Source organism: Sinocyclocheilus anshuiensis, unplaced genomic scaffold (genome assembly GCF_001515605.1).
Source record: "Sinocyclocheilus anshuiensis isolate Anshui unplaced genomic scaffold, SAMN03320099.WGS_v1.1 scaffold20, whole genome shotgun sequence".
NCBI classification, from domain to species: Eukaryota; Metazoa; Chordata; class Actinopteri; order Cypriniformes; family Cyprinidae; genus Sinocyclocheilus; species Sinocyclocheilus anshuiensis.
In genome coordinates, this window is record NW_015558646.1 from 2,997,138 (window position 1) to 3,010,158 (window position 13,021).

The window sequence follows — 13,021 nt, forward strand, 5'->3', positions numbered from 1 at the left end:
TATATTGCCTATGTACCAACATATAATATACACGCTTGTTTCGATCATCAGAAGGCGAATTCATAGATACTAAACATGGTAGGATTACATATAGGCAGGATGACAGGAATGGGTTCCATCATAAGCATGCATAAAATAGTCTAAAAATATCAAAGACAACATACACCATCACCTGAAGGATACACTGTTCATTCAAAGAAAGGTTTTCCTATGAATTAATTAGTAGAAAAGTCCATTTCTACTGTGCCTTGTGCCTCTTGCGATGGAACATGCAGTGATTTTCCCTGCTTCGCATTCCATTAGGTCGTAAATGTATCTGGTGTCAGGGTTGCCATGGTAACCAGGGTCCTGGGCCCTGTTCACAGACAACTTGGCACCCAGTATGTTTATTGGGTGAGGGGTCTGTGAACGTTTGTTAATCTAATGAATAATTGATTTGTTAAATCAAATGAAAAATTGTGTTTTTGATTGGTCCAGACGCTACAGTTGTATTAACTGTAATGTAAATGATAGGAAGAGGCTTTTTACGATGCATCATGGAAGGGAAACACCTCAAGTCTGCTTCGAGATGAAGCGAGAGAGAGTAATTCGATTAAGGGAAACAGACTTCTGCACGTGTAAAGTCTTTCTACTGGAGACTTAAAGCAGTATTCAATTACCTGCTCAATCAAGCCCAATTTACTGCTAGAGTGGAAGGAAAACATACAGACTGTAGTAGGATTGAACCTCACTTTTCTCACAGAGCGAACAGAGAGGATGTGTGTGTGTGTTAGAGAGAGAGAGACAGAGTCAGGCTTCACACCAAGAGTCAGTATTGATCTTGAATCTATAGTGCCTGGGTGAGATGAGGTGAGGTGAGGTGACATTGGTTCAAAACGTAAGAGCTCTTTATATCTGGAAACAGGATTACTGCCTACTGAGACACTATGGCATTAAGTATAGACAGTATGAGGCATTCTATGAGTACACCTACCATTACCGGTGTGTGTGTGAGACACTCTGTTAGGTAAGTGGGCAGCGAGGCTTCAGGCACACCCCCGCAGCTCAACCAAACTCCCTCACCCACCAGGGCCCCGTTTCCATGACAACGCTAGCTGAGAGCCCCAGCAGGACAGGAGATAAACAAGAAGCCATATCCCTACCACTGGGACTGGAGATGTGCGCACTTGTGCGTGTCAGCCTTGTCCTCTGAGATCCACCTAGCTGGCTTCATCCTCTGAAGTTGATGGACAACAACAACAATATCCTTTCGATTAGAAGCAGCCACCAGTCCCTCGAGAAACAGCAGGCTGGCAATGGTGGCAAACGTGGCAGGGGCTAAGTCCCTAAGCTCCTCTTCCGAACTGGCAATGGCCGTGGTGGCTAATTCCCTGCGCTGGCCATGGACCTGGCAACAGCGGCTAACTCAGTGGACAAAACACAAAGGTGGTGATCGCAGTAGATGCTAACTCTCTGAGCAAGGTGTAAAGCTGGCAAAAGCGGCAGCTGCTAACTCCCTCTGTGCTAGTGGGGACCAGCATGGAGCCCTAGGGATGGCGATTACTATATAAAGTAGCAAACCGGCCCTGTGGGGTGAACTGTTACAAACACAAAGTCTGTCAAAATTTTAGCTGTGCACACTAAGAGCTTGCTAAGTTTCCATCCATCTATTTCTAGGTCTGTGAAATGTTCCTGAGAATTTAATTCCAGTGACCCTGGATCAAGACACATTTGTGGGATATGAAGTCACAATTCCACAGCTGTGAGGAATGAAGTGGGAGTTATGAAATATGAAGTCACGAATGTGAGATATAAAATCATAATTGTGATAAATGCGGTCAAACTGTTAAATATAAAACTGCATTGCGAGATATAGTCATAATTTTGATAAATGCTGTATCTATATTCTTATAAATACTATATATATATATATAAATCTATAAAAATACAATTTCATTGTGAATTATGAAGTTATAATTGTGAGATGTGATGTTATAAATTTGAGATATGAAGTTATATTGCAAAATATAAAGGCATAGTTGTGAGATATAAAGTCATATTGTGAAATATAAAGTTGTAATTTTAAGATATGGAGTCATATTGTGAAATGATATTTGGAGATGTAAAGTCTCAAATTGTGAGATATAAAAACATTGTAAAATAAAAAAGTCATAATTGTGAGATATGGAGTCATGTTGTGACATATAAAGTCATAATTGTGAGATATGGAGTCATGTTGTGTCATATAAAGACACAATTGTGAGATAGAAAATAACAATTGTGATATAAAATCACTGTAAAATATAAAGTAACAATTGTGAGATATAAAGTCATATTTTGAGATGTAAAGTTTCAAATTGTGAGATATAAAATCATATTGTAACACATAAAGTCATATTGTTAGCTAGTTCATGCATTCATGACCTCTAGACTGGACTATTGTAATGCACTAGTTTGATTGCATCATATAACAATTGCTGTTAATAGTGTTTATCGTCTGTTTGATTGCATCTTTAATAGACTTTTCCGTACATTTCTGCCATATGTACATTAACTGACAGTCACCACTGATAAGCTGCTACTAAATATTGTAGAAACCTAATTTGCTGTAAAGTTGCTTTGCAACGATTTGTATCGTGAAAAGCGCTATACAAATAAACTTGAATTGAATTGAATTGAATATTGTGAGATATAGTCACAATATGAGATATGGAATCATATTATTTACTATAAAGTCACAACTGTGAGATATGAAGTTGCAATTGTGAGATAAAGTCATATAATCAGATACAAAGTTATAGTTGTGTGAGCACAATTTTGAAAGAGAAAAAAAAAATCACAATTACCTTTCTTTTTTTTCTTCTTCCGTAAATAACCTCAGCATGTGTGATAGAGCAGAAGAAATTCACTGTATTCTTTCACAGTGAGAATCTCTCAGATCCTGCAATGCGAATAAATAATTCATACCTCATATTTGGTTAATCAAACAAATTAGATAAAAGGACTTCTCTTTTCCAATTCAAACGCTGGGGAAGAGGAACATTTAAAATTTCTATGTGAGAGAGGACAGTACATTTGCCACACCATCATAGTCCATATGCACAGCTTATCCAGTTACATCCAGAGACCTTCACATACTCATCTCAAATTCCTTCAATCGGACTGCCGGAACTCAAAACCCGGAGAGCCTTTTAAAGGTCCAGTCCCATATATTGGAACCACAGTGCTTCTGGTTACTTAAGCTAGGCCGCAGATATGCGATACTAAGATTTCCCTGATCAAATACGATTATGGTGGTTATTCTCTCATTGGGGAACCTGTCATCGGCTTCTAAACCGGAATGACAGAGTGGCACGGAAGCAGGGAGGAAAGAAGGCAAATGTGGTTGCAGGTCTACGGAAGAGAGAAAAAGTATATGGGGAAAGTGAGAGAGCGACATAAAGACCACGGTAAAATCAATGCATGCAGAGAATGGAGAGATAATTAAGGTAGGAAAGAAGAGAACGAGAGAAAGAAAGAGTGAATTGAATCCTTCCTTACATGACTCCACATCTCATTTGCTAATTAGATGAGTTACATCTTAATGTCAGTAGCCATTAAACACAATGGCAGCGTTCCCAGTATCCTTTGCTCTTAACATACCCCCCTATCTAGTTATCTGCGATTGTGAATTGTATAGCCTCAGTGTTTTGTCAGTGTCGATAGCTAGGATGTTAGTGATGTCCTGCTCACTGACTCGAAGGTGTGTGTGTGTGTGTGTGTTTGGCAGGCCCTTTGCAGGCTGTGTGCTCAATTACACGCTGACATAACGGGGATGTACAATTACAGCGTGACACTGCGTTCACTGTACTACACCTGTCAGACAACCTGGCAAGGGATGACCCAGGGATCCTTAGATGATGAAGAGGCAGGGGTGGCCGCACACACACGCACACACACATTGCTTGTACATAATCCAGCGCTTTTATACTTCCACATTCACGGTCCCATTTTCCACGGCCACCTCTCTCTCTCACTCTCACTTTTCCTGTCGTTCTCTCGTTGCAGTAGAACTGCAGTGCTCAGCACTCTAGTCATTGTTGTGATTCAGTAGTGGAGCTCCTGTCTGCCAGCTCTGCTCCACTTTACAACAGCAGCCCACAATGCTCTGGGCAAAGCAAGAAAGCAACCACACCTCTCTCTCTCTCTCTGTCTCCTCTCAGGACTCGATCTCTCGCTCACTACTGTAGAACAGCAGACCACCGTCAAATAAGCACAAATAAACAAGCTGCACTCCTGAAATAAACCCCTCCATGAATCTTCTCTCGCTGTCTGCTTCCTCTCCTCCCTCTCTATATCTGTCTCAGCTCTGCAGCCGGTTCCACCCAGCATTAAAAGGTTGAAGTGTGTTTGGTTTCTGCAGCACTAGTGGCTCTAAATGGAATTGATAAAATAATAAATGTTCATTTTTAAATTACTTATTTACATTTTTTGCCTCTAACTCACACAATTGATTAAGTTAATGCTGCTAAGATGTGCAGTGGAAATTAACAAAGCAATATTAGAAGACTTTTAAGTTTAAAATAGGAAAAAGTTACTTTTTTGACTTTTTTAATAAAGGATGCACCGTTATTAAAGCATATATAATGCATAAACACTGATTATTTTCATGTGTTGGTAAATATCCTACTGTACACCATTGAAGATAGGTTATTTACTGAAATGGATGGTTCCATGATGATTCCAACTTTTAACATTAATGGAAACTCTGCATTGCACAAAATATTCTTTATAGTAGAAAAAGGGTCTTTAGATGAATAAACTGTTCTTCACGCTAAGAAAAAAAGTTTTTTTTAGGAACTGTTCACTAAAAGGGAGTGTATCAGTGGATGATATAAAAATAAAAATAATAATCTACATTATTTTGTCTCTCTCTCGCTCTCTTCCTTCGGCTTGCTCCCGTTTTATCAGGGGTCACCACAGCGGAGTGATCCGCACAACCGATTTGGCACATGTTTTACGCCGGATGCCCTTCCTGCCAACATTATTTTGTCTAAATAAATTTAAAATAAAACATTAAAAATATAAACAAATTTAAATGATTCAAGTACATTTTTGGTATCAAAGCTTTGAGAAAAAAAAATGTTGGTAACCAAAAGTTGTGGCTACCCTCTACTTCCATTGTACGGACAAAAAATAGGTAAACACTAAGATTTTCCTCAAAATATCAACGTTTATGTTCCTCAGAATAAAGAAAGTCACATAGGTTTGGAACAACATCAGGACGAGTAAATGTCTATCCCTTTTAGTGAGTGTTAAGTGACAACTAACTAACCAACCAACTACATAGTTCTGTTTGGCTCAAACCTTTAAACACAAAGCTCTACCTTTAAAAGAAGCTTGAAATTACAAAAAAAATAAAAAATAATCAAACAAACTGCTGTGTGATGGACCAGCATTTAGTGTTCATAATTGATCATATCCTGCTCTGCCTCTGCAGTCTTGATGGGCTGTTTTTTTTTTTTTTGTAAAAACCGAGTGTCTCTAGCGAAGGCACTAACAATCTTGTCGGCATTCATTGTTAGCTCTGAGAGCAGGGACCGCTAGAGTGGCTGTGAGGAGAGAAAGAGAGCAGGGCTCTGTGGGGGAGATCACCCACTTTCCCTACACGCAAGCCTTTCATCTAGCAGCTATAGCAAAACAGCACAGCTAATTAAGAAGAACTAAGGAATGTCCAAAACAGACACATGCACACACACGCATCGCTCCCTACCTTTCCTTCCTCATGGGGACAGGAGGATAAATTCAGCACAGAAACAAGTGCTCAGCATTACTTAAAAAAATCTATGGATAGCTCTGTGTGTGTGTGTGTGATAGAGAGAGAGACCCAGCTGTGGTCCACTGCTGCTCACTTTATTATATAATTTGTGGAGGCATTAGATCTACTTCCATAGTCCACTGGGCTTTCACAAGCTTCCCACAATTCCAATTAAGTTGTGAGTGTGTACAGTATATGTATGTGCCTGTTTCTGCCCCAGAGTACAAAAATCAAAAGCTAACTCTGACTTTATTTCTTTTAAATGCAACTTTATATCTCAACATGTTACTTTATATCTCACAATTGCAACTTTTGTTCTCATAATTGTAACTTCATCTCAAAATATGACTTTATATCTCACAACTGTGATTTTTCTTTCATAATTGTGACTGCATATCTAAACATGTGACTTAATCCCTCACAATTGCGAATTTATTTTTAACAATTGTGACTTAATCTTAAAATTACTATATCTCACAATTGCAATTTTTCTGCTATTTGTGACTTATTTCAAAATGTGACTGTCTTTCACAATTACATTTTGCAACATTGTATCTCAAAATGTGACTATAATTGTGACTTTATCTCAAAAATGCAATTTATTTCTCACAATATGACTTCATATCTCAAAATGTGACTGTATTTCACAATTGTGATGTCAAAATATGAGATCTCTCATGACTGTGACTTATTTCTTATAATTGTGAATCCGTACCTCAAAATGTAACTCTCAAATGTGATTTTTTCCCTCATAATTGCAAATTTATATATCACAATGTGAATTCATACCTGATATAAAGTATACTTATTCAGTATCACAATTGTAACTTCATATCTCACAATTATAATTGTGATTTTATATCTCACAATGTGATTGTTTCATATTTTAAACTTTATCTTACAATTACCTATTTTTAAATACAGACAGAAAATATATTTTGCTCAGTATAAAACAATAGAAGTCAACAGAAAGTGCCCATCATGACAGAAAACACAGCTGCGTATGTATGTGCGTTCTCTGCTGGGGTTGAGCAGGATGAGATGACCCATTGCCTGGATGCATTGTGGTTGCTCATTTTAGTGAAGTCCCCAAGCTGCCCCACAAGCGCCTGTCAGAGTAGACTGATAATCACAGTCACACACATCACGATGAAGGGGAAACTCTAGAGAGAGTGCGCTGAGGAGGGGGTCAAGCACAAAGAGAGAGAGAGAGTTTTAGAAACAGTTTTATGTCACTTTGCATTTAGGAAGAACATCACGGTGGGAAAACTAGTGTGTGGGGACAGGAAGTAACAGAGACCGTGTGTGTGGGAAACACTTCCAGAACATCCAAGCGCATCTGCTTTCGATTAAATTACACGCACCCGATGCCGCACCTGATGGGTCTTCACTCCGTTCTCCCATCAGTTTTAAGGTTCAACATTCAGGGGGTGGCCAGCGGGTTAAACCTCCTTCGAGACACTCAAGCATACTTCCTGACCAAACCGTGAATTCTCTTCCTCTTTGTCTGTATCCTCTCCAGCCGACTCTAGCCTTTTAATTAGGATTACCATGGCGCCCTCAGTGTACAAACAAAGCTGTTTGGCACTTCAAGAGAAAGTGGCAAGGTGCATACTTCTTTCGCCATAAAATGATCAATTAGTCAAGTTTTGAATCGTGGTGCAAGCGTACGCTAACCTTTCTGCGTTTAGTTATGTTCATTTTTTATGGTTTGATGTGCTAGATTAAATAAATATGAGTGGAATTGTGGGCAGAGGGAGGAGTGATACAGAATCTCTGGTGTCTGCATGATCATTAAAGAAAAGCCGCATAAAATCTGTAATTAAAGGACGTGCGTGACAGACATAATCATAAATGCATTACCCCAGTCTGCACAAATCAAGCTTTGCGTTTAATATAAATGTTCTACACATTACTGCACATTTCTTTTTAAAGATTCTTAATTGAGATTACATTTCCTGTCTCTCGAATCATTTAAAATGTTTGCATTTCTGTGTAATTTATGTTTGCTGTCGCAAAATCTCTGGGCAAATTGTCAGCGGAAGAAATGCTGTCTGTGGTTAGTTAGAAGCATTAAAAACAACTCAAATATCTCTTTTTTATGTACGTCGGTACAGTGCATCGGAAACGTCAAAACAATTTTCCTGTTTTCCAGCTTAAAGAAGTGGCCTGATTGAATGGTACGGGACAGATTGGATGTTGCCGTTATGGAGATGGCTTGTTTGCTCATTTGAGACGAATGATTGCCTTCATTTCCCCTGATATGGGCGTGATGGCGGGAGAACGGCAGCCTATTTGCTCTCCTAAACGAGGGCGTAATGGACGCTTTGTGCAACGTTAGAGCGCTCCGTGGCTGCCTTTGAGAGGCTCTTGAGAAATGAACCCTGACAACTGCACAGATGTTCAAAAGGCCTTTCTTCTGTTTAGACGCGTAGACCGTTCGTTTGTTTTTTTGTTTGTTTGTTTGCTTGTTTGAGGAAGCCATTACCAGTCGGCTGCTACGAACGGTAGGTCTGTCTTTAGAGGAGAGATGAGAGAGAGAAATTCAAATAGATCCATAACTGCTCATAAATACTCAGGCACCATCTTGCTCACACGGACGACATCAAACTGCACGTCTGCCATTCCTGGCTTTTACCGCATAATCACTTTCTGCTTTGAGCTCATCTCACCTTTTCCATCTCGGCTCATTCCGTCGAATTATTCTCCAAAACATTTCACCTCCATCCCCTATTCCTCCGTATCTCTTTCTCTCCATTGTCTCTCCCACTTTTTTGCCACTCTTCCCAGAGAAGACCCACAGACCCATCCATTTCTATTAGGCAGGGGAAATGAGCACATTAGGGAAGAGAAGGGGGTGTCGGGCGGAAATGCCCCCCCTTGGGACGCTGAGCTGGGGTAATGGAATTACACTCCATTATCAGACGGAGATGATTCCATTTAGCTGGAGAGAAGCGAGCTACAGTGGAGAGGTGGAGTAAGAGAGAGGGATGGAGAGAGGAAGAGAGTGAGTTCAGTCCATTTTGCTTCATCTAAGCTAATCTTAGCTAAACAACAACCACCGTGTTGGCTATCGCACCATTTCTCCAGAGCTAAACTTCCAAGAGCTCACCGAACTCGACAGCCTACTAATGCAGAGGTTCTTAACTCGTTACAAATGAGGACAATAAAAGCAGTCAAAACTAACAAAAGAGCAACAATATATAAGTGCAAATGACAAGTCTCGGTTAGCCTAACACAGCACATGTAGCAAGGCTTTTTTAGAGATACACACACACACACACACACACAAAGAAAAACAAGTAGACAGAATAGAAAAAATAGAAAGCTAGTGTTCGTTTTTTTTTATTTATTTTTTTTATAAATAAATAAATAAAAAAGAAGATAAATATAAAGTAGAATTAAAATAGAATAGAAAGTACTAGTTATTTAACTATTAACTATTTAACTATTGTTCCTCTTCAGGAACTCGAGCTGTGTCGGAAAACGCTAGGGGATTCAAAACATTAATTATTTGAACATACTTACATTTAATATTTATTTTGCTATCAAAACTGTGCACAAGTATTTTATTTTTTTTGCATTTAACATTGTTTTCCCCATGCAGTCCTGAGATGTCAGAAAGGATGTGACCCACCAGTTCAGAACCACTGCTGAAAACAAACTGATGATGATACTGTATACTACTAATTTCCTCATTAAATATGAGCTATAGCAAAAGTGATGTTTTACTGTTTCAGGAGTAACTCCAGGCCCATCAGAGATAACATCTACTTCAGAAAAGACAACCTGGTCCATGCCCATGTCCATATCAAGCGCCTGGATATTTTTTAAGACAGTTTTGCTAAGTCATCTCCCTCTGGATACCCTTTGGTTCTTTCTCTTCTCAGAGCAATGAACAGAGAGAATAAAGAGAGAACGAGATTGAAACTGAGACAAGGCTTTGTCTTGTTGGAAGAGGTCTCTGGAACAGAAAGGAACCAGGTGCAACCTGTTCTGACGCCTAATGGCCTTATGCAAAAGATTGTCTTTGAAAACATGAAGAATTTTAAAAATTGTAAAAATTGTATTTTTATCCTCCACCTCTCTTTCTGAGGTATAATAAAGGTGAATTTCTAAACTGGATCAGGCAAATTCAAAAAGTAAAATATCTTCGTTTAATCTGCCAATATTCTCATAATGAATTATTAAAAGGTAAACTGTGTAATTTCAGTATTACTAGTGGCATCAAATAGAAATCCAATTATAATAATAATAATAATAATAATAATAATAATAACAAAAACAAACTTCATACAAACAAGACAATATATGATACCAGCACAGAGTCACAGTGTTTACACTTTTTGGAGAAAACAACCTGAATGTCTTATTTTTAGTTGTCTCTGCATGTTGAAGCGGAATTGGAGAAAATATTTCAACATGGAAAAAGTTACACACATCATCTTTAAATTATTCATGCTCACATCATTGTGAAGTGACACACTGAACCTAATTAAATTTGATGTGCACAGTTCAATGTTAAAATGCTTTTTAATTTGCAGAGACAACTATAAGTAAGCCATCCGTGGGTTGATTTCCCCAAAGAGTGTAAACACTCTAGTTTTATGGCATTTTCACAAAAAAAAAAAAAAAAACTCTTTATCTGAGAAGTGTGGCATCTGGTGCCTTTCTAACAATGGTTTAAATTCTGGTGCCGGTCTACCTGTTTATCCAAATGGCAGATAATGGATGCATTTATAAAATATTATAGGAAATAATAACTTTATTTGCAATTACATTCTTTAAATAAAAAGGTGGCGTTGGGGGGTACATCACATTTTTCGTGAAGATGTGTTTGTTTGTTTGTTTGTTTATCAGATATAATGTCTCTTTGGGAGATATTAAGCCATATTGGCATTTTAAAGTAGATAATTCTGAGAAATAAAGATGCAGTTTTGAAATATAAAGTCACAAAGTGACATATAATAATAAATTGTGAGAGATTATAACACTACCGTTCAAAATTTAGTGAAGTGTGAAGTGAATAATTTCTGTGTCTCTAGTGGCACCAAACGGAACTGCAAACTGTTCGTTTGAGTGACTGACTTGGACGAGTTTGGAACAGAATTACCTGAACAATGACAGATGTTTAAAACTTCTTCACAGTTATTTTCGCAGGTCTATTTGGTGCTATAGTGGCGCATAAATTACACGCTTCACCTTTAAGGAAACAGAAGGCAGTGGCTTTATTCCATGTACCATAAATATCTCATTAGACATTAGTCCTTGTCTTGCAAGTTCCCTCATTTCATATGTTTTGACAATGTTCTTAAAAAAGGTGCATGAGCCAAATCATGCAGGTTGCCAGGCAGACTCATAATGGTGCATTTGTGCTAACTCAGTTGCCCCGTCACCTTCATGCCTCATAGTATCATTCCACAATCACCGTGCCCTCGTTCGCACATTACATCCATGCATTATCCATAGTGGCTATATGAAGCAGAGCTCATTTGAAGAGCAGCGCTGTATTTATAGACTAGCACTGCTGCGTTGCATGGCTGCTAAAGTCATTTCGAGCGCTGGGACTATTTATTTTAAGATCCCCGCTCTTTTATTAGCTCTATTGTGTTTTAGCGATGTGAGGGAGTACAGTAAAACTCTACCCTCAGCACCAGAGATGTTGACCCCAGGAAGCTGGCAGCAATCCATGAAGACAAACCACCATCGTCAGGGTCAACAGGCACAAGTGGAGTCTGTCTACAACGATAACATACGCAAACACACGCACGCCCTTATATATATACATCCTAAGGAAGTACCAGCGGGCAAATAGGTTAAGAATCCTGACTAACCCCCATCGCACCTGACCTCATTTCTGCATGCACAGGACGTCATACTGTACTTCTCAGCGTGTGTGCACGCTCTCGTGGTTGGTGGCACCTGCCACGGGCTTCGGCGAGCAGCTGTGTGTGTATAGATGCCATAAGTGTGACCTGGCTGGGTGACCCTCCCTGCAGACACGCACACACAGTCCTGGAGCTGCAGTAAAAACACTGATGTGGGAAGACAGCCATGACATTTAGGCCTCAGTCCACCTCACTGCCTTAGTCATACTTCTGTTCTTTTTCTCTCAGAGTCATTCCTTCAGCTGATACTTCGGCTATTCTTGGTTTGAGTCTCTTTTCATGTATTCTGACCTTTTTAACAGAATTTTCCAGGTTAAATACAAGAGACAGAATTTGTGGCATACTGTGGCATACTTAAAAAAAAAGAGGTTATAAAGAGGAAGTTACAAAGGAAGTAAAATGTGTTATTTGGATTTAACAGCAAAATTGGTAACACTTTATTTTAAGGTGTCCTTGTTACATAAGTTCCCTTTCAGTCGGTCACTCCGAGTCACATCAGTGACCGACGAATTGGGATCTCGCTTAGAGAGACCAATCCACTTCGAGTGTAAACTAAAGTGCACATTGGCATGCGATGATTGCATCCAGCTGCCGCTGATCACAGCGTGAGCATAAAAAGGCATCCGGTGCAACGCATACCAGCCTTTTGCTTCGGAGACGAGCGACAACATCGTTCTGCTCCTACCAAACTGCTTCGTGTGTGACGAGTCTAGCGCGCTCTCGGGAGCTTTTTGTGTTGGCGGACGGCGCTTCAGTGGTGGTCGTTCCTGTGTCGAGTGGGTTGCGCACTTCAGGCTGCACTACCCCCTGTTGTGCTGCAAACGGCCGTTTCCCCTGTGCGTCTCAGCACGTAAAAGAGCATTTCCCTAAAAGAGCCAATTTCTCTAAAAGAGTACAATAAGCGGGTGCTTTGAGGGGGTCTTTGTAAAGACGACGGATTGTCTTTTTAAAGATGCCGTTTCACCCGTGCGTTTCTGGATGCGGTCGTTACCTGGCACCGGGTGATGGTCACGATCGCTGCCTCACATGTCTGGGCATTAAACACGCTGAGGTGGCGTTCGCGGATAAATCATGTTCCCATTGCGGGAAGATGACCATCTCGGAGCTGCGGGCCAGGCCCCGTTTCCTCCAGGGGGGCGGAGCTACGTTGCCTCTGCCGCAATCTAGTGTTCGTCCTGGCGGCAGCCAGGCTTGGACTACTTCGGGCAGTAGCACGGGCGGTCTGAGGGTTACAGTGGTGGCAAACCCCTCAGGGAACCAACCCTCCGGGGACCATCGCTCCTCTAACGCTTCGCAACCAGTTGAGCCGCCAAAGGAATGCGCTGGGCCCTCTTCAAAGAGCGTACCAGCGGTATCC

General features: G+C 40.1%; 1 protein-coding gene across 3 annotated transcripts in view; it reads right to left on the reverse strand.

Annotated features, from left to right (window-relative positions):
* The window catches only part of LOC107680965 (protocadherin-1-like), a 182,433-nt gene that overhangs the window by 56,114 nt on the left and 113,298 nt on the right, over positions 1–13,021 (reverse strand). Inside the window, exon 5 of one of the 3 annotated variants that reach the window (XM_016477065.1) lies at positions 6,894–6,953. The exons of the other annotated variants lie outside the window; for them this stretch is intronic. Within the exon in view, the coding sequence (XP_016332551.1) occupies positions 6,940–6,953 (14 nt within the window). The 3' untranslated portion in view covers positions 6,894–6,939. Of the gene's footprint in view, positions 1–6,893; positions 6,954–13,021 lie in introns of those variants that run through there. 3 annotated transcript variants of the gene reach the window in all.